At 33.3% G+C, this 27,731-nt stretch overlaps 1 protein-coding gene across 1 annotated transcript; it reads left to right on the plus strand.

Annotated features, from left to right (window-relative positions):
- On the plus strand, nt 1-27,135 carry LOC106671168 (collagen alpha-1(XV) chain-like; the record flags this gene model as incomplete). The annotated part of the gene is made up of 22 exons (XM_014402056.2): nt 1-58; nt 12,204-12,247; nt 12,308-12,361; nt 17,757-17,861; nt 18,169-18,268; nt 18,320-18,408; nt 18,468-18,581; nt 18,741-18,849; nt 23,222-23,305; nt 23,841-23,944; nt 24,009-24,152; nt 24,214-24,297; nt 24,364-24,447; nt 24,504-24,648; nt 24,850-24,941; nt 24,999-25,091; nt 25,151-25,279; nt 25,338-25,355; nt 25,415-25,609; nt 25,669-25,784; nt 25,841-26,002; nt 26,063-27,135. Coding segments are annotated over 22 exons (2,253 nt in total), but the record flags the coding sequence as incomplete, so codon positions are not given.
- Nucleotides 27,136-27,731: the final 596 nt, after the last annotated feature.

Consider the following 27,731-nt stretch of genomic DNA (forward strand, 5'->3'; position numbering starts at 1 on the left):
AACGACCCCGACAAGGAGAAAGGGACTTGGGACCGCAACTCATTATCGCACCCACAAGGTATTTATATTTAAGGTTGAACTTTTATTTCAGAACTTTGCCTTTTGGAGGAAGAGCCTCTCGTCTTGACTTCGTTTCAAATAAAAGCTACCGTTTAATTCTTGCTAAATTGAGCCGACAGTTGTGAGTGTTCGCCTGCTCATATATTCCGTTTTTGGTCATGTCTTCGTGTAAAACAGAGGGTTGTCGCAAGAAATTTCACAACGTGGTGTAAAAGAAAAAAATAACGAACAGAGTTTTTGTACTTTTCATGACCTTCGGTTGATTTTTTTTAATATTCTGTTATATTACTGTCTTGTGTGTTATTTAACGTAATAAAGAAAAATTTAAAAAATGTGTATGAAACTTCTTCTTTCTGGAAAAACATTAAAGATTAATGTCAAATATTCCCCCAGAGACAAAAAGGAAAAGGTCATTGCTTTAAGACAATTTCCTCGAAGAATCATTTTTTCCAAAAATTAATACAAAAACGTTTTATTTAAAAAAATTTCAACTTCCAGCCATGAAAAGTACAAAAAACGACAGGTTTTTTTGTACTTTTCATGACTTTTGGTTGACTTGTATTAATATTCTGTTCTATTACGGTTTTGTAGGTTACTGAACATAATAAAAAAACTTAAAAACTTGTATACAATTTCTTTTTCCTAGAAAAATATTAAAGATTACTGTCAAATATTTCCTCAGAGTCAAAAAGGAAACAAGGTCATTGTTGTGAGACAAATTCCTCTAAGAAATAGCTTTTTCAATATTTACAAAAAATCTTTCAAACTATAAAAAAAATTTTCAACTTCCAGTCATGAAAAGTACAAAAAAAGACAGCTTTTTTGTACTTTTCATGACTCTCGGTTGACGTTTTTAATATTCTGTTCTATTACGGTTTTGTAGGTTACTTAACATAATAAAAAAACATAAAAATGTGTATACAATTTGTTTTGTCTAGAAAACCATTAAAGATTACTTTCTAATATTTCCTCAGAGACAAAAAAGAAACAAGGTCATTGTTGTGAGACAATTTCCTCTAAGAAATATCTTTTTCAATATTTACAAAAACCTTTAAAACTATTAAAAAAAATTTCAACTTCCAGTCATGAAAAGTACAAAAAAATCTGTCTTTTTTGTATTTCTTGACTTTCGGTTGACTTTTTCAATATTCTGTTCTATTACGGTTTTGTAGGTTTCTTAACATAATAAAAAAACATAAAAACCTTTATACAATTTCACAGATTTTTTTTTGTACTTTTCATGACTGGAAGTTGATGTTTTAATATTCTATTATATTACTCTTTTGTCTGTAACGTAAATGACTTTTCATGACTTTCGGTTGATTTTTTTAAAAGATTCTATTATATTACTGTTTCGTATGTTACTTCACGTAATAAAAAAACGTAAAAAATGTGTATAAAACTTCTTCTTTCTGGAAAAAAATTAAAAATTACTGTCAAATATTCTGCCCAGAGTCAAAAAGGAAACAAGGTCATTGTTTTAAGACAATTTCCTCTAAGAAATATCTTTTTCAATAATAAAAACAAAAACTTTTATCTTTAAAAAAATTTCAACTTCCAGTCATGAAAAGTACAAAAAAAGACAGATTTTGTTGTACTTTTCATGACTTTCGGTTGAATTTTTTTAATATTCTGTTCTATTACGGTTTTATATGTTACTTAACATAATAAAAAAACATAAAAACGTGTATAAAATTTCTTCTTTCTGGAAAAACATTAAAGATTACTGTCAAATATTCCCCCATAGACAAAAAGGAAACAAGCATATGGTTTGAAGACAATTTCCTCTAAGAAATATCTTTTCCAATATTTAAAAAAAACTTTATTTGAAATTAAAAAAATTTTAACTTCAAGTCATGAAAAGTACAAAATAGACAGGTAGACAGGTTGTTTGGTACTTTTCATGACTTTCGGTTGATTTTTTTTAATACTATTATATTACTGTTTCGTATGTTACTTAACGGAATAAAAAAACATAAAAAATGTGTATGACTTCTTCTTTCTGGAAAAAAAATTAAAAATTACTGTCAAATATTCCCCCAAAGACTAAAAGGATACAAGTTCATTGTTAGAAGACAATTTGTTCTAAGAAATATTTAAAAAATATTATTATTAAAAAAATGAAAATGTCAACTTTTTAAGAATAAAGAAAAGAAACGCCATTCAATAAATCCTATAGAATTCCGTCTCCATGCCCAAACACAATCCTTTCAAACATTACATTAAAATGTTAACGTTTTAATACGGAATCCCTTGTCAAAACGTTTATTATACAAGAACATGGTGGGGTTTAAATAATTCAGAATACGTCACCACGAAACAGCCTCCTTCCAAGGTATGCGGATAGTAATGTTGGCAAGTTTATCTTTCTAAATCATCCTACCACTCGAGTGGCGTCGTATATAAAGCTGGGGAAATTATTCTCCTTGCTCCATTCTCTATTTGACAAACAAAAAAGACAGAAATGATGAAGGTGGGGCAAGTATGAAGATTCACATTTATTTAAAATCTGTGAGTTACACACAAAAAAAAAAATGGAGAAAAAAGTTTGTACGACCATTGCGGAACGTGGTAACGAGAACATGAAAATAAAGAGAATGCGTTTAATTTTTCAAAATGTGAACTATCATAGAAGTTTTCCAGTTTTGATGGCCATCACGTTCAGTATAAAACAGAAGTAAATTTAACTTTTGTCTAAATAGACATTTATACAAGCGACAATAGGTCTGATTTAGTCAAAGAAAACAGTTGATTGTTGATTTAGTTCAGATCAGATTTGATCTGACTTCAAAAGAAGGATGATCATCAACAAAAGCTCATTTATTACTTTATTAAACTTGCATACCTAATTAATAGCTGAGATAAAGCTGCGTTTCGTGGAAAAATCTAAAATTCACTTTCATGCTCAACTTTTAGACCTGGTATAATTTACTCATCCACGATTTTTCATCAGTGCTGATATTTTTCAAAAAAAACCTGTAGAAAATTAACTGTCGTTATTTTAAAGCAATTTTTTTAATTATGTTATTGATTGATTATCGTTTTATTTAACAATCACCCAAGGTTTGGTCTCTAGGACCACTTTTACAGCTAAAGTAAAATTACAGCAAAAGGATTTTATAACTCTACTCAATCTACTATACACAACAAAGTTGAACAAAATTAATTATCATTTACGAGTTATATACTTGTTTACAGTCGATTAAAACATTCAAAATAAAAAGTCATTTTTAAATAATAACAAACCTAACTTTTATCAGGAGAAAAAACTAACAATAGACATTTGTAAGGGTTTAACATTATAAACTTAAGTGACAGTTGTAAAAATAAATTTTCATAATCTTAACATGACAATCTTTGTACTTAATTGAGGAAAAAAATAGAAAATGATTAATACTAAATTTCTAGTTTCTAAAATTGTCTATCATTGTATAAATTCATTCTTTTTTCACATCTTACATGTATTTGTAAAATTTAAACAATTTTTATAAATCCCAGGCCCTGAAGATGATCTCAATAAAGATCGAAACGTTGTCATTATAAAGAAAAGTTTTTATAAATCCTACGTCACTCCAAACCGCACCTCACGATCTCCGAATAATCATTAATATTACAGTTTAATATTTTTACGCATATTTTGATATAAATGAATTTTTTATTTTTTTCTAAATACTCTTATTTTCTTACAATTCTGAATTTCAACTGGTAATTTTGAAAACACTTTTGAACTTTTAATTGCAAACGAATTATTAATTATTGTGGTTCTATGTTTTATAATTTGTAATTGGTTACTGTTATGTCTTGTGTGTATGTTATGTACATCAGGTCTACATTTTATTTTATTTTTTTACATATGCAAGTAGGTTTTTCATTTTTAACAAGTTGAAGATGATACATGCTAAACGGTAATAAATTAAATCATTAATTTTTAAAAACTGGAGTTGAGAATATTTGTCATAAATTCTATCATCATATTTTAAGTTAAGGATATATCTTACACACATATTATCACCCACTTTTGATTTGTATACAATTTAAGACAGACATTGCGGCTATTCCATATTTAACTAAACGTTTTTTGAAGTAACATTCGCAAAACTAACTAATTTTTTAACCTATAAATTGTAGAGTACTATTTATTAGTTGCATTCCAAATTTGTTCATTCCAGTTAAAATTTTATTCAAATTATCATACCTAAGCATTTTACAGTTTCTTCATAATGCAATTCAAAGTTTTTTGTTTTTATCTTTCGGATGTTTTGTATATTTACTTTTTGATGAGTATATCAGTATGTGGGTGAGGATATGAATCAGAAATTAGAAATGCAGTAGATAAAGATATACGAAAAATAATTTCACTCATTACTATAATTCGTCAATATTGATAATTCACTATAAAGCAGAAGGAGAAAGGAAATTAAATCACAGTATTTTTCAGTACAAATAAATAATCTTATTGGGCTCTGTAAAGAAATAGAGTGTACAAAAACAAAACGTCAACATTTGTGTACAAGAGATAATGACACTGATAAATGATCAAAATAGTTCATCAGCAATGACTGCTTTAACTAAAAAAAGGAAAGAAACTATCAAGGTAATGTTTACAGGAATGTACAAATTACCTTCGATGCTATAAATATAATTAAGATTACGCAGCATCAAAATGACAAAATAATGTACCAAAAATAATTTCAATTAATAGTTCGTCAGTATTGATACCTCACTATAAAGGGGAAAAAATTAAGACAATCAAATTTTCTAATACGGTGAAGTAATCAAAGATGATTAAGATGATAAACAAAGCAATGAAATATATAAAATAGCTGTGCGAGAGGTAATATCATTGATCACAATTATTCAGAAATCTTGAGGTGCGGTCTGGTGTGATGTAGGTTTCAGAAAAACATTTTCTTTATCGTGCCAACGTTTCGGTCTTTATTGAGATCATCTTCAGGGTTCAAAGTGTTTGTTTTCTGTGTAATTGTGCCATTCTTGCGTGTCGTGTCGAGAGTGCCAGTCCTGTTCGAATGTTATACTAAGGCGCTGGAGACAACACTTCCGCAATACACTGATGTCGTGCGGGTTTAGTCTATTTGACAACTCGGCCAACATTAGTTTTAAACCGTGTCAACGTTTCGATCTTTATTGAGATCATCTTCAGGGCCTGGGTTTTGTAAACCTTGTTTATATTTTGCAAATACATGTAGGATGTGGACATTTTTTTTCACGAGACCGTATCTCACGATTTCTGAATAATTATCGATTAACGGTCACTATTGATCACAATAGTTTAACAGCACTGACTCTTGTATTGTAAACAAAAATTAAAAGATCAAAAGGTAGGTAATTTTTATTGCAATGAAATAATCATATTTAACCCTTTGAAAAGAAAATAAGAGAAGGCTGTGTACATAAAATACAAGATATAATTTCATTGATGGACATATTTCATCAGTAATGGTAGTTCAAGAATAAAGCATAAACATATGGAAATATTAGGACCACTACCTTTTAGCACAGTAACTAAATATACTAACCGTACTGGATACTACAGGTAAAAGTTGGATTGTGCAATAGTGAAACGTCAAAACATGTCTCTCAAAGATAATTTTACTTATCGCAATAGTTCAGCCGTTTTGATAGTTCACGAAAAAGCCCACACAAAAATCTTTCAGCACAACGAATTTATCATACTGAGCACTGGGGAGAACTTAGAATGTGCAATAATAAAACGTCAAAGCAGTAAAATTCTAGATTATTTAACCACTAAAATAGTTCATCAGCACTGATAGCTTTTATATACAACAGAAAAATAATGATCACAGTCGTGTACATTCCACCGAAGAAATTATCATTTCGTCATATTCTCACTTGGCATTATGACAAGAAGTTGAAATTTTCTACAGCAAAGTAGTGATTTTTTTTACAGAAAGCGTACAAACGAAAAAATAATTAAAACACAATTATTGTGTTAATTTTAAAGCAATGAAATAATTGTATGTAACGCTGTAAATATAATTCGAATGTGCGCCAGCAAAATAACAAAAAATGCTCACCAGATATGATATAACAGATCACAATAGTTTATCAGCACTGACTGCTTTAACACAAAACAAAAATTAATTGTGTGGTATTTATTTATCTGGCCAACACTGATATGATTCCAAAAACCCCAAACGAAATTCTACAACCCTGGGTTCCCACCATTTTGAACACCAACACAATTTCGATTTCAACAATCCAAAAGTATTAAATACAGAATAAAACAAACATAAACGTAACTTTTTAGAACTGGTTTTCGTCAAGAGAGGTAAAAACAGCATCAATTACAGAACAGTCGCGTGTAAACTCAGTCGCTCCTAGGCTAATATCATTAATCAAATTCAATATCAATAACGTACATAAATCATCATCAAAATATATAAATACATAAAACAATCATTACATTCAACTCATCAAACATTTCTCCATAGTCTAATTCTTCAAAAATTTGTCTCTCTTTTCCCTATTTATCCTCGTCTATAATAATCCTGAAAGGCTAACGAGGCCTAACCCCAAAACTTTACCAATTTTTACCTTTGTCGGCTCCTTTCACCTCAAAAAAGTCGACTCATAGAAAAATGAATTTTTATCCCTTTTTTGAGTGAGCACAAATACTTCGACTGCATGACATCTACATTTTTGTTTGTCTGTGTGTTTCTGTACATAACGCGTAAGATTACTTTAAAATCACAGCATTTCATGGTGCACAGACCATCAGTTTTGCAAGACTTGCCGGTCGTGTTGGTTTAGCATCGGGAGTGCCGTGAAATCTTTATTCCAAAAAACAAATTTTTCCATTTCTTCATCAAAACTTATGTCCACTGTTCATTGGTGTGTTTCTGCTTGTAAATGTTTTGCGCTCGCGCGCGCGTATCTGCGATATAGTGTGGGCGAGCCTCTCCATGCAACAGTGCAATATATATTGTACATAATAAATAGTTTCTTAAACGATATTAGATTTTTATGATTATTTGGAGATCGTTATTCCGTTGATTATGTTTATTATGATTGAATAATCAACAAGTAAACTCAACACTAACCCCATCTACTATAACTAATAATACTACAAATCTATCAAATACAGACAAAAAAACATACATATCCATGCCTTCAAAAACTATAAAAGATTTCACACTTTTGTTTCCAAAATTAAAGATCCCACTCCAGTAATAAATAAGTCTGATGTAATTTACACAATTGTTTAAATTGTTCGGCAACCTAAATCGGAGTTACATACCAATATCTGGATAAGAGGGTAAAACAACATATCTATAATTGCAAAAAACCCAAACAAAATACAGCACTGGCTACCCACCATTTTCAACACCAACTTAACTTAGATTTCAACAATCCAAATGTATTACATACAGAACAAGACAAATGTAAACATAACTTTTTAGAAATGGTTTACATCAACAGAGTTAAACACAGTATCAATTACAGAACAGACACATGTAAACTAATTCGCAGCTACGCTAATACAAATCAAATTCATTATCAATAAAATACATATAGCTTTTTTCAGTTAAATTGGTACTTTTTTCTACCAATTTAATACTTTTTCCAACTAAATTAGTACTTTTCCCAAGGGATTTAATACTTTTCCCAACCAACTTAGTACCCTTCCCAAGCAAATTAATACTTTTCCTGAGCAATTTAATACTTTTCAATTGTGGTGGGGTAAAGGGGGATATTGAACCTACTGTTACATCATACTGTCAAGAAACGAAATTTATTATTGAAAATAGGAAAATTAACAAAATGAACCATTTATTTCAAAATCAATGCAGGGGACATCCAGCAACCGCTGATGGTAATTTCAGTATCACATCGATGACAAAATTGGAGCAATCTGTAGAATTGATGGTGTTGACACGGCAACTAATTACTTCTGCAATGTCATGTTCTGCAGCTGTCCAACCTCAAACCCTCCTGGCTGATGCCTTTATTTTAGAAAAAGCATATTCAGCTGGGTTTGGTTTAACATTGGGGAATATGGAGGCAAGTACTTGATGGTGTGAGAAAACGATTCTACAACATTGCGTACATCTTGCGTTCTGTGAATGGCTGCATTATCCATTATCAAAATAGAGTTGTTCAGCTCCATTGCATTAAGTTTCTCGCAAAGATCATGTAGGAAATCGCAAAATAAATTACTGTTACAGTTCGCACTACTAATTACAGAATAATGTACTACCTGCTGACTATTTATAGCAAGAACGAAAGTCGCGTTGCGTCCACGAACTGTTGGTACGGTGACAACAGCTCTCGTGTTAACCCTTGAACGTGCACGTGTCCGCCGCAAATATAGATTAAATCCTGATTCATCTATAAAAATTAATTTTGCGCGATTTTGGGGGACCCATATTTCAAAATCCATTGCAAACTGCCTTCGTTGTTGTACCGTTGACTCAGAATTCATGCGATCTATTTCAATGGATGCGTGCTTCAAAGTTATTTTTAATGACGTTAGCCCTCGGTGTATTGAAGAAATAGACAAATTTATGTTGCATAATGCAAGCTGTTCTTTAATATCTTGTAATGATAGGCCCGCCTTTCCTTCAATGATTTTCTCAATAGCGGCTAGAACGTCAGGGGTCAACTTGTGCAGCCGGGGTCCACTTCTTTTTTTAATTACTAACTTACAGTTTTGAGACGTATAATTTTTGTATATACTGTAGCCAGTTCGAGTTTTTAAATTTGATTTTTGAGCTGCATCTTTGACTGAATGACTCTCTTCAAATAATTTTATAAAAAGTTCTTTTCGATGCCTTGATGTAACTGCATACGTACCCATGCCCGGTCTTGAACGTTGGATACCGGACGAAGATGAACCGCCTGCGGCACTAGGTGATGATTCATCATTATGACCACTTATGTCATTTCAGTCACTTCCGTCACTCATTCTATACATATAAAACTCACGCAATGCATACAATAAGACGTGACAAACAACTGAATATTTTAGGGGTAAAGAAATCAAGAACAGGGGAAGGAGAATTTCCTAGAAATCCGTCTGGGAACGATAAGGGAGGCTGGCGAACTCAATGAAATAAGTGAGACAAGTTCAAACGAAACCAGCTAATAAAGTGTTTCATACGGCAACACGTCATGATTGACGCTATGCTCCACATTTTTTTCGAAAACGTTTTAAATAAGTATTAATTTGCTTGGGAAAGGTACTAATTTGGTTGGGAAAGATATGAAATTGCTTGAGAAAAGTACTAATTTGGTTGGAAAAGTATTAAATTGGTAGAAAAAAGTACCAATTTGACTGAAAAAAGGTATATATCACACAAAACATATAGAACAACCATTACATTCCACACATCATACATTTCTACATGATTTCATTATTCAACAATTTGGCTTTTCTTTCCTATCCTCCTCTATAATCCTGAAAGGATAATCAGGCCGAACCATTACACATTTTTTCCATTTTCGACGGTTTTGTTCTCAAAGAAGCCGACTTCTCGTATAAAAATGGGTTTCAATCCGTACTTCCTTCCCCACCCTTTCAACATCCAACGTATGGATATCCACAAGTGTGTGGTGATTAGTGACCGTTAATCGATAATTATTCAGAAATCGTGAGATGCGGTCTGGTGTGATGTAGGTTTCAGAAAAAAAATTTCCACATCGTACATGTATTTGCAAAATATTAACAATGTTTACAAAACCCAGGCCCTTAAGATGATCTCAATAAAGATCGAAACGTTGACACGGTTTAAAACTAGTGTTGGCCGAATTGTCAAATAGACTAAACCCGCACGACATCAGTGTATTGCGGAAGTGTTGTCTCCAGCGCCTTAGTATAACATTCCAACACGATTGGCACTCTCAACACGACACGCAAGAATGGCACAATTACACAGAAGACAAACACTTTGAGCCCTGAAGATGATCTCAATAAAGACCGAAACGTTGGCACGATAAAGAAAATGTTTTTCTGAAACCTACATCACACCAGACCGCACCTCAAGATTTCTGAATAATTGTGATCAATGATATTACCTCTCGCACAGCTATTTTATATATTTCATTGGTTTGTTTATCTTCTTGATCATCTTTGATTACTTCACCGTATTAGAAAGTTTTATTGTCTTAATTTTTTCCCCTTTATAGTGAGGTATCAATACTGACGAACTATTAATTGAAATTATTTTTGGTACATTATTTTGTCATTTTGATGCTGCGTAATCTTAATTACATTTATAGCATCAAAGGTAATTTGTTCATTATTGTAAACATTACCTTGATAGTTTCTTTCCTTTTTTTAGTTAGAGCAGTCGTTGCTGATGAACTATTTTGATTATTTATCATTGTCATTATCTCTCGTACACAAATTTTGACGTTTTGTTTTTGTACATTATATTTCTCTACCGAGCCCAATAAGATTATTTATTTGTACTGAAAAATACTGTGGTTTTAATTTCCTTTCTCTTTCTGCTTTATAGTGAATTATAAATATTGAGGAATTATAGTAATGAGTGAAATTATTTTTCGTATATCTTTTTCTACTGCATTTCTAATTTTTGATTCATATCCTCACCCACATACTGATATACTCATCAAAAAGTAAATATACAAAACGTGACGTAGGTTTCAAAAAAACATTTTCTTTATCGTGCCAACGTTTCGATCTTTATTGAGATCATCTTCAAGGCCTAGGATTTACAAACATTGCTTACATTTAACAAATACATTTAGGATGTGGAAAAGTGAATTTATACAATGCAAATTATATTTTTTAAATTCAATAAAGGTATTTCTACTCACACGAAGTGTTTGTCTTCTGTGTAATTGTGCCATCCTTGCGTGTCGTGTCGAGAGTGCCAGTGAGATTTTGCTATTTTGTGTTTATATACATTGGATTTTGAAGGGGTGGGGAAGGAAGTCGGTATAGAAAAAATACATTTTTGTATAAGGCGTCGGCTTCTTTGAGGTGAAAAGAGCCGACGAAGGGAAAAAATGTGTTGGTAATGGTTCGGCCAGATTATCCTTTCAGGATTATATAAAAAGGGATAAATAGGAAAAGGAAAGCTAAATTGTTGGACAATTAGACTATGTGAAAAATATTTGATGTGTGGAATGTAAAGTGATGTTATACGTATGTTATCTGTATTGTATTTGATTAAAGATATTGGCGTAGCTGCGACTGAGTTTATATGTATCTGTTCTGTAATTGATGCTGAGTTTTTCTCTGTTGATATAAACCATTCCTAAGAAATTACGTTTATGTTTGTTTTGTTCTGTATGTAATATTTTTGAATATAAATTGTATATAAACAAAAAACATCAATATCCCACTGGACTCTCAACGCGAAACACAATAGTGACACATCTATACAGAAAACAAACACTTTCAGTTAGTACAAATACTTCGATTGCATCTAAAAATTTTGTCATTGCATAAACTCATTTTTTCTCATCTAATATGTGTTTGTATAATTTAAACAATGTTGACAAACAACAACAACGTCACGTCACATCAGACCGCATCTCACGATATCTCCAAAAAATTAAGGAAAAAAAGGGTGATGCTAATTTTTACAAGAATGAACTAAACATACTTTATGATGAGAAGATAAATTGCCACGTGCCATAGGAAATCTTCGAACCAGATGTACAAGAGATAACTTAACTTATCATAACAGTCCATCAGCATTTCTAGTACACGAATAGTAACAAAAAAACATAAACATAGAGACACAAAGAACAATGAACTAAACCTACTGATCACGTATCAACTAGTAATCAAAATTTATAATGGCAAAACGTCAAAGCAGATGTACTCGCAAAAATTTCATTGATCTCAATAGTCTGTCAGTACTGATATTGTACGAACAGAAAAATAATCAAAATTATGACCACTGTCTTTTCTTGTACAATGAATTAATCGAAATTCCGAAGCAAAAAATTAAAATAGATTAACAGAGAAGGCTTAAATCTTATCAGTAGTTTATCAATATCTTTCATTGAACGAATGATTGTATAGAAAAACATTTTTCTACAAGGAACCACGTTTGTTTAATCAGTTACACTGCAAATCTTGTCATCATATTTATGTATACGAGTTAATAATTAATGCTTGTTTTCAGATGGCAGGTGGCAGAAGGGTGAAAAAGGTGAACGGGGGCCAAGAGTAAGTTGATCAGATTTAATTCAAGTTTTGGTAAATTTTGAAATGTATTTTTTTTTTCAGGGTCCGCCTGGCGATGCTCTCCCCGGCCCACCGGGATCTCCTGGTCCGACGGGGGTAAGTGTAAGGGAGGAAGTGAAGTCTGAAAATTAAAATATTTCCCCGGGTGAATTTTTTCCCGTGTAATCCCGGTGTTCGCTTATTCCTCGGTTCCATTTCCCGGCAGGAGGGTCGCCTTTTGAATGCCTCCCACGTCGGCTGACTTTTAATTCAGAATCCCCGGAGTGATTAGTGCTCGAGCGGTCCCCGGGGACCTTTTATTATTTTATCTACCTTCTTTCTTTCTCCATCTCCTGGAAAAATGAGTTTTCACATTAAATATAAACACCCCTTAGCGAATGAAAGAGTTGCCCACTTCGGAAAGAGCAACCATTTTCCCCCAAAAGTTGTGAATTTTAAAAACAAGCTTTTGAAAACTTTCTAAGAGTAGTTAAAACATGAATTCTTGTGAATATTAACCGACAAGATTTGAAATAGACCTAATCCTACTTTCTAAGATTGGACGAGTTTTTAAAATAAAATATTATATTTTTCATCTGGTTTCTTCTTTCTGAATATAAGATAAGGAGAAATTTGACAAAACAAAAGTTAATGAAACTGTTTTATTTATATCTTCGATAAATACTAATTTTTTAAAAGTATGTATTGGTTAACAATAACTATACATATTAACCCAAAAGCTTGATTAACTTTTTCTCCCTCTCATTCTCTCTCTCTCTCTCTCTCTCTCTCTCTCTCTCTCTCTATCTATCTATCTATCTATCTCTATCTCTATCTATTTATCCATCTATCTATCTCACTCTCTCTCTGACTGTCTGTCTCTCTCTCTCTTTTTCTTGCTCTCTCTCTCTTTCCCTCGTTTTTTATCTTTCTTCTCTTCTCCCATACTTCTTTCTTCTTTCTTTGCCTCTCTCTTCCGCTCTTACCATGTATCTCTCAGACATTCTCTCTTTTCATTTTCTATTAAATCTCTCCTCTTCTATTTTTCTCTTTCACTAGCTTTTGCCTTTCTCACCACTATCTATTTCTTTCTTAAATACTTTCCGTCTTTCTTAAATCTTCTCATTCTCAATCACTTTTTCTTTTCTCTATCCCTTTATGCCCGTATCTATACATCTATCTATCTACCTTTTCATTCATCTAACTGTGTATAATTAAATTTATTTTTACATATTTAATTTATCTATATATTTCTACCTAGCTTATTATCTCTCTCTCTCTCTCTCTCTCTCTCTCTCTCTCTCTCTCTCTCTCTCTACCTCTCTTTTTTTCAATTTCTATCTTTATAACTCTTCCTCCATACCTACCTTTCATTATTTTTCTTTCTGACTATAACATTTTATTTATTATTTTCTATCTCTTCTTTACTGTGTTACCTCTTTAATGTTTTCTCTGGTGGTCGTTGGAACGTTGGAAACATTTTGATCATTTTCTTCTCAATCACTCTTGCACTGACGCTTTTTCACTACCTCTATTTCTCGGTCTCGCTTGCTCTATCTTTCTACCTATTTATTTACCCCTTTCTTTTTATACCTTTTTCTCTATTTCTATTTCTTTTGCTTTCTGTCTTCTTTTGTGTTTGTGTTTTTGTGTTGTTGTTTTTGTGTTTTTTCCCTCCATCTATATCGTTATCGTTCTGTGTCGATCTATCGGCATATCTTTTTATCAATTTATTTAACCACCTCTTTCTGTATCTTGTTCTCTCTATCTCTATCTATCCATCTTGCTATTCTATATCTTCCTATCTATTACTCTCTGACTCTCTATCTTTTTATCTATTTATTTATCCATTTCGCTATTCTCTCTCTCTCTCTCTCTCTCTCTCTCTCTCTCTCTCTCTCTCTCTCTCTCCCTCCCTCTTTCTTCCTGCTTTCTCTTCCCGTTCTCTTTCTCTGTCTTTACATTCCACAAACTTTGTGATTTTTTAGTGTCTTTCATAAGAAGTCTCTCTGGTTTTTATCTCTCTCTTTCTTTATTCTCTTTTTTTCACTTTTCTAAATTTCTCTCTTTCCGTTTTCTTCTCTTTCCACTTTTTCTGTTATTTTTTTTCCAAAACATTTAAAAAATTAATGTCATCCATAAAACATCCCTCTCAAACTTTTTTTATCTTGCTTTTTTCCTTTCTTTTGCTCTTTCGCACTGTCTTTTCTTTTTTTCTCGAGTTTTTCTCAAATTCTATGTAATTTTATCAGCCGTAACACTCTCACTTCCCCTGAAAAAATCGCGCTATCCTGAGATTTCGGAATTTTTCAAAACTGGTTACATCAAATAGCTCAGAAGTACAAAATGAACAATTTTATCTTTTAACCTTTCAGGTTTTTTGTCCCATAACCACAAGCCTTCGTAGAAATTGACGATCCTGAATGACGTAATGACATTACGCCACAGACAAAAGTAAAGTAAAAAAAATAACGAGAATAAAATTTAAAAAATGAAAGAAAAATTGAAATGAACCATATATGTTTAACCTTAAACAGTGATTAATAAAAATATGATTAATTTCACTAATTCCGTGGTCCGCTTGACCAATTAATACTTTACAATTAATTAAGGTTTTTAGTTGAGATGAAAAAAGTTAATGGTACGAGAGGGATTCGAACCCACGACCTTCGGCTAGATACGCCGCTGCTCTACCTGAGCTATCGATCTCGATCTACTAATTAATTAACTTCAGAAGCTATAAATTTACCTTATTTTCCATGCTGTCATATACAAAAATTTAACTGATTTCTGTCATCGTCGATTAGCGTTGTTTCGGTGAATTGTTAGAGGACACCTGGTCGAAATTATTGCCAACCGTCTTCTTCAAACTGCATCTGGAACATCTAGGTACCGTTGAACAAAGAAGAAACAAATTAATTTGGACCAGACGTTGCTTCAATTTAATCTCAGCGTACAAGCGGGCGCAAAAGCATTTCATATTTATCGGCACCTGGAAAATTCCCCCTAATGAGGTACTCGGAAATATTAATTCAATTTAATGTTAATTACACTTATGTAACAATGATAATTATTAAAAAATAGAGGAACCTTACATCCCTGCATTATTATGATATTAACTATTGTTTACAAAAGCGATAAACAGCCGGGAAATTAATTACAGAAAACAAAACTAAATTAAAGGAAACTGAACTATTCAAGAACTAGATTTTATTATTCATTTGTCTTTATTAATGATGATGAACAGAAAAAAACAAAGAACGAAATATTATTTTTTTAAACAATGTAAAATCTAAACAAGTCTATATTCAATTTTGAATTTTATTTTTTTCGAAAATAAATCGATTTGGAAATTTATTTTCTAAATCAATAAAAATGATGTAAGGACGAGGTGAATATGTCCCATTGTGCTCAGAGGCAGGCACATTTCCAGAGTTGGCATGGTTCGATATGTCCCCTTTTCAATGGTAAGAAGCCACGTACCATCCTCCTCAGTAGAAACATCGACTGAGATTATTGTTTTCGATTAAAGCTCAAGGCTCAAAGGACAAAGTCACTTCTCAATATTATATGAGACTTGATGACATCCAAGGTCCCGTCCGTAAATCTATCTGTGATTTTTCATTCTCACACTCTCTCTCTCTCTCTCTCTCTCTCTCTCTCTCTCTCTCGCTCTCTCTCTCTCTCTCTCGCTCTCTCTCCCTCCCTCCCTCCCTCTTCTTCTCCTACATATTTCATAATTTCAAATTTCAATGCAATGCCAATAATGCCAGACCGGCTAATTACTTAATTCATCTACCAAAACACAGAAAAAAAAAACAATTAGCAAATACCTTTTTCTTGAAAATCCACGGTTCCTAGCAATTATAATCTAAAGGCCAAAAACTGAAAAATCCCAAGTTCTCCATGGTTGAAATATTTTAATTAATTTTGTCAATTACAATGATGGTTCGGGCTTTCGTTCGGGCATCATCAACACCTAAACATGGAAAACCTCAAGGTATGTATATATAAGAATATATATATATATATATATATATATATATATGGCATAGTCCAGGTATATTTAGGTTCTGATGATGCCCGAACGGAAGTCCGAACGCCAATGTAATTGACAAAATTAATTAAAATATTTCAACCATGGAAAACTTGACAATTACATGGACGTTCGGGCTTCACACCTAGCAAATATACCTGGACTCTCTCTCTCTCTCTATATATATATATATATATATATATATCCCATGAGGTTTTCTATGTTTAGGTGCTGATGATGCCCGAACGAAAGCCCGAAACGCCCAGGTAATTCACAAAATTAAATAAAATGCGATTAGTGACCATTAAACGATAATTATTCAGAAAACATGAGATGCGGTCTGGTGTTATGTAGGTTTCAGAAAAACATTTTCTTTATCGTGCCAACGTTTCGATCTTTATTGAGATCATCTTCAGGGCCCGGGATTTACAAACATTGTTTACATTTAAAAAACACTTGTAGAATGTGGAAAAAAGTGAATTTATACAATGGAAAATATATTTTTTTATATTCAATCAAAGTACATCCTGAAGATGATCTCAATAAAGATCGAAACGTTGGCACGATAAAGAAAATGTCTTTCTGAAACCTACATCACACCAGACCGCATCTCATGTTTTCTGAATAATTATCGATTAACGGTCACTAATCGCATTTTATTTAATTTTGTGAATTACCTGGGCGTTTCGGGCTTTCGTTCGGGCATCATCAGCACCTAAACATGGAAAACCTCATGGGATATATATAGTCCAGGTATATTTGCTAGGTGTGAAGCCATCACACCAGACCGCATCTCACGATTCCTGAATAATTAAATAAAATATTTCACCCACGGAGAACTTGGGATTTTTCAACCTTTGGATAAGAATTATCAATTCATTTAAAATAAAAGCTTCAAAAATCTTTAACTCAATACCGAAACATATAGTTCAAATAAAAATCATAATATCATTCAAACTAAAACATAAGGAATATTTTTTTAAATAAATATGTTGAATATAATACTACAGTGTTATGTCCTGGCTCCATATAGAGAGCGTGTAGGTATGCCGCCGGATTTAAGAATGGTTCTCGGACAAGGTAGCGAGTTTCAGGGTCCCCTGTTCCGCTTTTATATAGCCGCCAAGATGTGTGTTTTGTGTTTCTGTGTTTTGTATGAGTGAGTGTATTTATTACAGTGAATGGGGAGGGGCTGACGGTGAAATAGCATCCCGATCGCGCCTTGATGTTGGGTCGATGGCGGAATGTATATAAAGTATGCCGGTTGATGGAGGAATTTTGAGTACCCCATCTGCTAAATAAAATGAATGGAATGTATGTAGGTGTGAATGTATTTATTTGTGTGAATGCTTAGTGAATGTGCGATGTTATATTTCGTACGCGCTCGGGGCTGAATTTACCAAGATGTTGGATGACCCTAAAATCTCTCTCTCTCTCACCCTCTTATTTCCTTTCTAAACGTTAAATATATTTCAGAACGCAGCTTGCTCTTGCAACCTGACTGAGATGATGTCTCTCGTCGCCGCACATCTCTCCTCTGGAGGCCAGTTCAAAGGAAAAGCCGGCTTGGCCGAATTCCGCGTAAGTGCACAGAACCCAAATACAACAAAGTGTTAACTGAACAAAATTTATTATTAAATTGGGATTAAGTTCGAGAATTGGTCGTTACAGAGTGTCAGAATTATGCGGAAATTTTTTTCCTGTGACAGGATTTTAAAAAAGTCTATTTTGTTCGAGTTATAGAGTTGTGATGTTTCTTCAGAAATGTAGCATATTCATAACTAAAAATATCAAAACTGCGTTTAAGAAAGGAGACATTGTAGATTTTAAAGTCGTTGGAGTTAATTCATTTTTTAATTAATTTATTCTTTGGTTTGTTATTTTTCAGAACCTGATAGGCCTTCCGGGGGAAAAAGGATTACAGGGAACAAAGGGTGAAAAAGGCGAGCCAGGCCCGAGGGGACTTGAGGGCGTTCAAGGACAAAAAGGTGCGTTTTCTCTTTATTCTCTCGGTTGTATTTATTTATTTTTTGTCTCAGGAAGCCCAGGTTTAAGTGGACCCCCTGGAATCCCAGGAGCACCAGGACCACCCGGGCCACCTGGATCTTCAGAGTACATTAGTTATAATGTGAGTTTTTTAAAAAAAAATTTAAAATTATTTTGAATTTTGATTTTTTTTTCTTTAAGGAATTGTCTTCCGGCCCGGAAGGGATCAAAGTCCCAGCGACGGGGGATAAGAGGGTCGTAGGGCTCAAGGGCGACCGAGGGGAAACCGGGCCGAAGGGCGCCAAGGGCGAAAGGGTGAGTCGTTCATTTCAGTTCAGAAGGGCTTGCGAGGATAAAGTCCTCGGTTCGATTTGTTAAGACAGCTCGGCCAACTGTTGCTCCGGCTTTACCGAGGATGAAACTTTTACTTTATAGCCGGAAAGAATTTGATCATATTTTTTGCCTTTTTTTTAGGGATATCAGGGCGATCAAGGGCCCCAAGGGCAGAAAGGAGAACCTGGGAGGGAAGGTTACGAAGGCGTCCCCGGTCTTCCTGGCCGACCTGGAAATAAAGGCGAAAAAGGTATTTTTCCAAAAAATAAAAAATTAATAGAATAAAGGTTTTAATTATAAAAATCATTTATACGAAGGTTACTTTTCTCGATCCTTCAGAGCTGGAAGAAAAATTCCTTTAAAACCTTCAGTAATATTTTCTAAACTTTTCTGAACAATGAATATTTATTTCGCTGTATATCGTCTGATAAGTTTGAAATAACATTTTTTTTAAAAATAATCATAGATAAAAAGAATATTTCAAGCGTGCATTTCTGACGAAGAGAATGGGAGAAAAATACACCCGCTCAACTTTCGCCTATCGATTCCTTCGCCGAAAAGCAAGATCAAAGGGCATACTGAACAAAGTAGATCATAAAAGAAGAAAAAAAATTGGAATAAAAATATATACCCAGTTTTACTATGAAACGGTAAAAGGAAGACGAGCGAAACTCTCCGGCCCCGCGCGCACCTGATTAAATTCGCCTAACCCATGGGTACTCAATTCTAGACAATATTGTTGTTGTTGTTCGAGTATCTTTTTGCGATTTTAATAATTTATTGTTGCGCTCAGATTATTCCATATCACTACCTCTTTACAGTCAAACTTAATGATTAATTTCACTAGTTTCGTGTCCGCTTGACCAATTAATATCTTACAATTAATTAAGGTTTTTAGTTGAAATAAAAAAGTCAGGGTCAAGAGCGGGATTCGAACCCACGATCTTCGGCTAGATAAGCCGCTGCTCTAACCACTTGAGCTATCGTGACCTCGATCCCTCGGACACCAACTTCCCAACTCGACCCCACCGTTTGAATTTTCCCTCCTTTTTGCCATTTTCAAATGTGTAATCTATTTGATTCTCGGCGACAAATGAAATGGCCACGGAGAGCTTTAGTGAAGGCATACTTCATTTTAACTTTTTAAATTCACTAGTTTCGTAGTCCGCTTGACCAAGTAATATCTTTTCTATATCTAATATCTTTACTAGGTTTTTAGTTGAGATAAAAAAGTCAATGGCACGATCCGAGAATCAAATAGATTACACGACATTTGAAAAATGGCAAAAAGGAGGAAAAATTCAAAAGGTGGGGTTGAGATGGGAAATTGGTGACCGAGTGGATCGAAGTCACGATAGCTCAAGTGGTAGAGCAGCGGCGTATCAAGTCGAAGATCGTGGGTTCGAATCCCGCTCGTGCCATTGACTTTTTTATCTCAACTAAAAACCTTAATTAATGATTAATTAATAAGTTATAAAATGGTTGGCAAACCCTTTTGGATAGGTTATGTGGAATGGCTTTTTTCAAGATGGTCGCAGATTAACTTAATTAATTACAAAATCTGAATTTAAAAGTCAGGTTTTCCTTTATGATTTTAAATAAATAACCTTTCCATTTAACATGAAAATATTTTGTCAAGGAGTTTTTTAAATGCTTAATTAAATAATGGTCAAGAAAATCACTATTTGTTTTTAAATTTTTAAGAAAAAAAAGTTTATAAACATTAAAATAATTTGAAGTTTTAAACGTCGGACCGCAATGATACCTGATTTGTCCCGATATCCTTCCTCTTTTGGCGAATATTCAAGGATCAAGCACGGTAACCGAGAAGGAACAGGGGGTGGCTTTGCAACCCTGGGCGCATTTACAAACCACTTTGCGAAGGGTGCTTCTTGCCTGAATGGGCCCTCTCGAGCCTATCTCTCTCCTTCAACCAGAACTTGGATGAGGCGAGACGGCGAAAACAACCCCCTTTCCGATCGTTCTTCGAAAAATAAAAAACGCCATCCTTTTTTTTTTTTTTTTTTTTTTTCAACGGAATACCTTATCAATGAACCGTTTTTCACTATCAGATTTTACCGCATTAAGAGAAAAAACCACAAGAGATATCTAACAAAGTACAAAAAACTAAAATACAAATCGAATCAGGAAAATATAATTTTTAATATATATAATAAGTTTTATAAATTGACACGAAATAATAATAAAACCTTAAACACTACAAAAAAGTGAAAAACTTAAAACGGTTATTGCTAATTTCAGATAAGAATAAAACAGATCATATTTATTCCAAAACAGTTCTTCACTGTTTGATAGCTACCAAATGAAGCTGAAACATAAAGAAATTATAGCATAAAAGCAATATTTTAACAAATTAATAAATTTTCTATTGTGGGGGGGAGTAAGGATGTACACGAGTCAATGGCAAACTCAGACGGATTAAAAATCATATAATAATCACAAATGTCCATTAGCACTTCCAGAATTCACATAACCATCATAAAAATTAAGACAATTTTAAAAGGATTTTGCCTACGAAAATGTACCAGTTTTGGTCGATTTCTCTCTCTCTCTCTCTCTCTCTCTCTCTCTCTCTCTCTCTGTGTGTGTGTGTGTGTGTGTGTGTGTGCAATATAGCTGGAAGTATAGATAAATGGATTGATAAATATAGAGATGGGTAGGTTGGTTGATTGATCGATTGATTGAGAAAAAAAGAGGGACATTAACGATTCCTGCCAATTGTTTATATTATTATCTTTGAATACTATTTAACTCACCGCTCTTGCAGGGAGAGGTTTGGCAAAAAGTTCTCAGAGTTGTATCCGAAGGGTGCGTTTTTGGTCCCATCCTATATAAGGTTTACAGTACTGACTTTCTTATACAGGGTGTTCGGATACTCTTGTCGTAAACTTTGCCAGTAGATTCTACATTCGAAACGGAACCAAAAAGTCCTAATTAACTACGGTCTGAATCTCAACAGTTTCGGAGTTATTTCACTTTTTCTTATTTTTTAAGATTTCACGACCTTGCTTCTAATAAACAATGGTAACTCCAAAATTAAAAGGTTTTAGACAAATCCGTTGATACCATTGAAAACTACGTTAAATTTCCAATAAGATGTGGTCAATAATAAACTTGTAACCCTTCGTGAAATAAGGATTTTAGTATCGATAACTTAAATTTTTTTTTTTCAAAGTTGAAAACTTACTATTGTGATTCTAAACCACTATTTCCAAATCTAAAGACCAGCAAATTCAGAAAAGTACTCCATTTAATATCCTTTTTAGTGGTGTAATTTCTTTTTTATTTACTTTTTCAAGGATGATAAAATTGATGAACGAAAGAAAAAAACATGGTTGAAGGATTGGTAAGGTGAAAGATTACTAATAATAAATAATAAAAAACTTAAGGAAATTTTAAATAACCCCCAAATTTTAAATAATTTAAAATAATTATTTGGAGATCGTGAGGTGCGGTCTGGTGTGACGCAGGTGTTAGAAAAAGATTTTCTTTATCGTGCCAACGTTTCGAACCTAATTGAGATCATCTTCAGGGCTCAAATTGTTTGTTTCCCGTGTAGATGTGTCATTCTTGTCTGTCGTGTTGAGAGAGCCTAAAATAATGTAAATAAACCCGCAAAACCCGTACGTAAAATGTATATCAGCGTATTCTTCATTAGAAAAATTAGCCATAGGGTTAACAAGATATCACATAGATAACTGAAAACGTTTTGAACCTTGAAATTCTTGTCATACGAAATAATAATAAAATAATCCTTTAAGTTGCAGTCGTGGTGGTAAATAAATAAACAATTGCCCTACTTTTGAACCCAAACGTTTAATAAATTCATTCTTGTTTTTTTTAATTTTCCACCTTAGTAATCCGTCAGCCACGGTTTTTTCCTTTCTCCATCAATTTCTTCATCTTTGAAAAAAGTAATTAAACAAGCAATTGTACAACTAAAAAACATATTAAATAGAGTACGTTTTCTGAAATTTGCTGGTTTCTAGGTTTGGAAATAGTAGTTTAGAATCGCCGTAGTAAGTTTTTCAATTTTGAAAAAAAAAATTTTTTTAAAGTTCTTCCTACTGAAACGCTTATTTCACGAATATTTACAAGTTTAGTATTGACTACAACTTATTGGATTTCTAACGTACTTTTCAATGGTATCAACGGATTTGTCCAAAACGTTTTAGTTTTCGACTTATCATTGTTTATTTGAAGCAAGGTCGTGAAATCTTAAAAAATCGGAAAAAGTAAAATAACTCCGAAGCTGTTCAAATTCGGACCATAGTTAATTAGGACTTTTTGGTTCCTTTTTGAATGTAGAATCTACTGGCAAAGTTTATCACGAGAGTAGCCGAACACCCTGAATAATATATATAATAAATCCCATTTGGAAAGACAAGTGCATGTACAAGAGGTGCTAAAATGCAACAGATACTTCAGTTTGGAATTGGATTTAAAAAAAAGTTTAGTGTACTAAGTAAATTAAACTGTGCCATAGATTTTATATAGTGTTGGAATGCAAATGTTTGCACAGCAGTAAAAGATCAATGTAAATAAGACAAGAAAAGATTTATTAGTGGTCTTTTAGGGTTAATTTATTTTTATTTTTTTAGGAGATTCGGGGTCACAGGGACCACCAGGACCTCCGGGACCCCAGGCGATTTATCTAGACTACGGTGATGGGACGCCGAACAAAGGTGAACGATTTTTCACGTACAATGATGAAAAATTATAACAAAATTTGTCCGAGGAAAGTTTTTTTTTTTGTCTTTGGCTTTGTCTAAAGGCCGGTAATTTATAAAAACGTAAGGGGGATATTCAAAAATCGTCTGAAGGGTAAGTAGTACTTTATTTTCATTGGTTTTTCCTGAGGGAACAGTCGGCCGTTTCGTAGAATACGAGTTGAAAAATATTTAAGAGTGATGAACTTTATCATTATCCCAGAGATAAATATCACCCATGGGGTGAGGTCGCCTGAGTGGACATTTTTTAAAATAATGGACCTTGGGACAGCATTTCCTTTACCGAGTAAACAGAAAATAAAAATGTAAAAAACTGCCTGCCAAAAAAAAAAATCTAAATTATTATATATCATTTTTTCATTTATACCATATCCAAAGTTAGCCACTTTTAAATTAACTAAGTTTAGAAAAGTACACCATAAATATTACTGAATTTGTCATATTTATTTTTTTATTGTATTTATTTGTTTATTTTCTATGGGGGAATAAGTATCTGGAGTGAAAGGTGATCAAGGAATACCAGGACTAAAAGGAGAAAAGGGTGGTGAAGGACCACAAGGACCTCCCGGCTTGCCTGGCCGAGAAGGCCTCCAGGTAAAGCTAATCCAGCATGCGAAAAAAACATATATATGTATATATTTTTTCTTTTTTTAAAAAGGGAAAGCCTGGAGAAAAGGGTGAAAGAGGACCGATTGGCCTTAAGGGTGAGCGAGGGCAACCGGGACCATCTATGGGCGAGAAGGGCGAACGAGGGAAAAAAGGCAGGCGAGGACGGCCAGGTCCTCCTGGTCAGCCCGGCCCGGTACTTATATTTTTATTCCAAATTTTTTTTAAATTTATTTATACCTTCATTACATCAATAGGCAAGCCCTGAAACCCCACTTGGAGCCAAAGGACAAAAGGGAGAACCGGGAGAGTTGACAAATCCTTTTGGCGATCCAATAGCGGTAAATTTTCAACAATGTTCTTGCCGGGTCAAAATAAATCAAATTTTCAAAAATAATTTTTTTTAGGTCAAAGGTGATAAAGGTGAACCAGGAAAGGATGCGGTGCAGTATGTGCCTGTACCTGGACCTCCTGGCCCGCCAGGCCCACCGGTAAACCATCTGACAATTTCAAAAAATACCGAATATCTAATTTCTTTAAAATTTAGGGCCCACCTGGAATAGGGCAGAAGGGCGAGCCTGGAGAAGAAAGGAATAGAGTCTACGGGCAGCCATCATACATTCCGAGGTCAGGACTCAGAGGCAGCTTAGAAGAACTTAAAGCGCTCAAAGAACTCAAAGACTTAAAAGAAGGTACACCAAAATATTATTTTATTAATATCTTAAACTGCCAACTTGTTTTAATAATTTGTATCAAGTTATCCATATTTATGAAAAAGTGAGTTTCATGAAAATTTTGTACTTTCTTTATTATTCAAGACATTCATGTTAATGTATTTTATGATGTTTCATATGAAATAAAATTTTTGATTAATCTAAAATAAAAATAAACAGGGAAGGAAGGAAAGGAATCATCACCGTCCTCCGAAAGCACACTCATCGTACCTGGAGCTGTGACGTTTGACAACTTGGCTGCAATGTCTGAAGTACGTCAATCGAAATATAAGCAAAACATAATAAATTAACGTAACTTTTTCATTTAGCTATCTGTCGTGAGCCCTGTTGGAACCCTGGCTTACATCAAAGACGAAGAAGCTTTGCTGGTGCGGGTCAACAAAGGCTGGCAGTACATTGCAGTAGGTTTATTAAAACTTAGAAATTTATTCAGTTTTGGTAAAAATTTGTTTCTTTTCAGCTTGGATCTTTGGTGTCGACAACGACAGAAGAGCCTCCGCAGACTACTCCTGAAGAGGAGAAGATAGAATCCTTATTCGAGTCTTCCAACCTGGTCAACCATGTGCCAGAGCCCAAAGATGGCCCTACAGTCAGTAAATCTTATCATTTCAAATTTTAAACAAACTAATATTTACTTGTTTTTTCAGGAATGGCAGCCAAAGATGGTAAATGTTAAATAATTGTTAAAAGTCGGGTTTTATTGATGTATTTTTCTTTTTTTTAGTTAAGATTAGCGGCTTTGAATGAAGCCTATAGTGGAGGGATGAAAGGGCAAAGGGGTGCAGATTATTCCTGCTACAGGCAGGCCAGAAGAGCTGGGCTCAGAGGGACCTTCCGCGCCTTTCTCGCATCTAGAGTGCACAATCTAGACAGTATTATTCGAGCACCAGAAAAAGACCTGCCGATCGTCAACATCAAGGTTTGACATTTTTGATTCAAATTTTTTACAAATACTACATACTTTTTTTTATTCTTTAGGGCGATATTCTGTTTAACTCGTGGAAGGATATATTCAACGGAAATGGTGGATATTTTACCCAGCAACCTAGAATTTACAGCTTTAGCGGAAAGAACATACTCACAGATTTTTCATGGTAAGATGATAAAGAAATTAAAAAAAAAATTATACGTGACTGACTTGTAAAATCAGGCCGCAGAAATATATATGGCATGGATCGCTGGTTACGGGAGAGAAGGCTGTTGACGAGTACTGCGATGGCTGGGAGTCTGACTCTGTCGATAGGGTTGGCCTTGCCTCATCTCTGCACAACGGGAAGCTCCTTGGCCAAGAGCCTCTCGCTTGCAATCACAGGTTGGTTATTTTCTTTCTACCGTCCAGAGAATGTTTATTTATTTATTTTTTTTCTTTTAGGTTTGCAGTGCTTTGCATAGAAACAGGTGCGCTACCGCTGACCCGGCGTCGTCGGAGGCGGCAGCCGGATGAGATGACCGAGAAGGAATATTCGAAATTTATTGATGAGATCTCGACCGAAGCACTCTGATGCCGTTCACAAGCATGGACTGAAGTTTTACAATAAAAGAGAAAGCCTAATTTTTTTAATTTTTTTATTGCGAGGTATTAAATTTATTGGAATAGAATTTCCAAAAAAATCCTCTGCCCTGATATTCCTAGACTCCAAACGGCTCACTTAAGACTCATGATTTTAATTCACTTTTAAATAAATTATAGTTTAATTTTTTTTAAATAAAACAGATAAATTAAAAAATAATTATACAAGGAATAATGGAAAATTTAATTGTTAGTTTATGAGCAAGAGTGTTGGAATTTTACTTGGGGTAGAGGTGTACCTTTTATTTAAATTTTGATTAAATTTTTTAAAATGTCTTTAAGAGAAATATTTTGGGATTAAAAAAACAAGAGTTTAATAAGCACAACGGTAACACCTAAATAATAAATAATAAGATCCCAATGAAATACCCTCCAAAGTGTTGAAAGTTTTCAAGTGAACATGGCTGTCGAATGTCGTTTAATTTGTTAAAATGATAAATAAATAATTGATTAAAAATTAAACGGTGTTTAAAATTTTGAAAAGAATGACGAGAATAGTTTTTCTAATAATTTCTCGGTGATGTAATTTTTTAGCGATTACGCGACCTTTGTAGTTGAATGGCCTCAGCGATCGTTTAACGCGAATGATCAGATTTTGAAAAAAAATTAACGCAAATGAATGATCATTTGTTAAAGGGTCGCAACTTCAGTATTATTTAGTAATTCACATTCTCCTATATTTATTTTTTTACGAATTAAACAAAAATTATGTTATATATGTAAAAAAAATGAAATATATAAAAAATTAAGGTTATTGCTAATAGTAAAAATATTATATTGTTGGGATGTCACTGTTATTTTACCAGTATATTTAAAATAATATATAAGAAGAAAAGAAAATGTGAAGAATTATATTACAAAAAGTATATATATGTATAAATAAATGTTATTTCTCAAGAGGATTAAAAAATTAATTGATAAGAGTCCGGTGCTCAAAATGTGGTTGAAAAAAAATGTATAAAAAAATGCTTTTCTGGCTTCTTTAATGAGTGTAAATGTATGAAAGTGTAAGTGGATTTTTGTAAGAAAGTGTGCTTCCAGTTTTAATTTTTTAAATTTTTTTTAAAACGAGTTTTGAGGCACTTTTTATTTCAAGGTGCGCTTCTGAGTGCGAAAGTTAACTCTGTGTTCATGTACAAAGCACAAGGCTGGCAGATAGTTTATCAGTCTCAATTTACACCGTTAATGGTGTGCCGCATTGTAAAACAGAGTGCACATTTTCATAAACTAATCATTGTGTAAATTTTGTATTGTAAATTTTAATAAAGATAAAATTAAATCCCCTCGTCTTTGAAATGTTTGTATGATCGAAAAAGGATGTCGCTTTCTTAAACGTATTGAATATATATGTTTTCAGAAAAAAAGTGTAAATTTTAAAATAAGAAAACCATCTTTAAAAACTGTGTGTACTTACTTGAATACAATTATTAATAATTGGTCTTTTTTTATTTGGACTTTTTATTTAACTTAC

This window comes from Cimex lectularius, unplaced genomic scaffold (assembly GCF_000648675.2).
Source record: "Cimex lectularius strain Harlan isolate CLEC.00 unplaced genomic scaffold, Clec_2.1 scaffold39, whole genome shotgun sequence".
Classification (NCBI taxonomy): Eukaryota; Metazoa; Arthropoda; class Insecta; order Hemiptera; family Cimicidae; genus Cimex; species Cimex lectularius.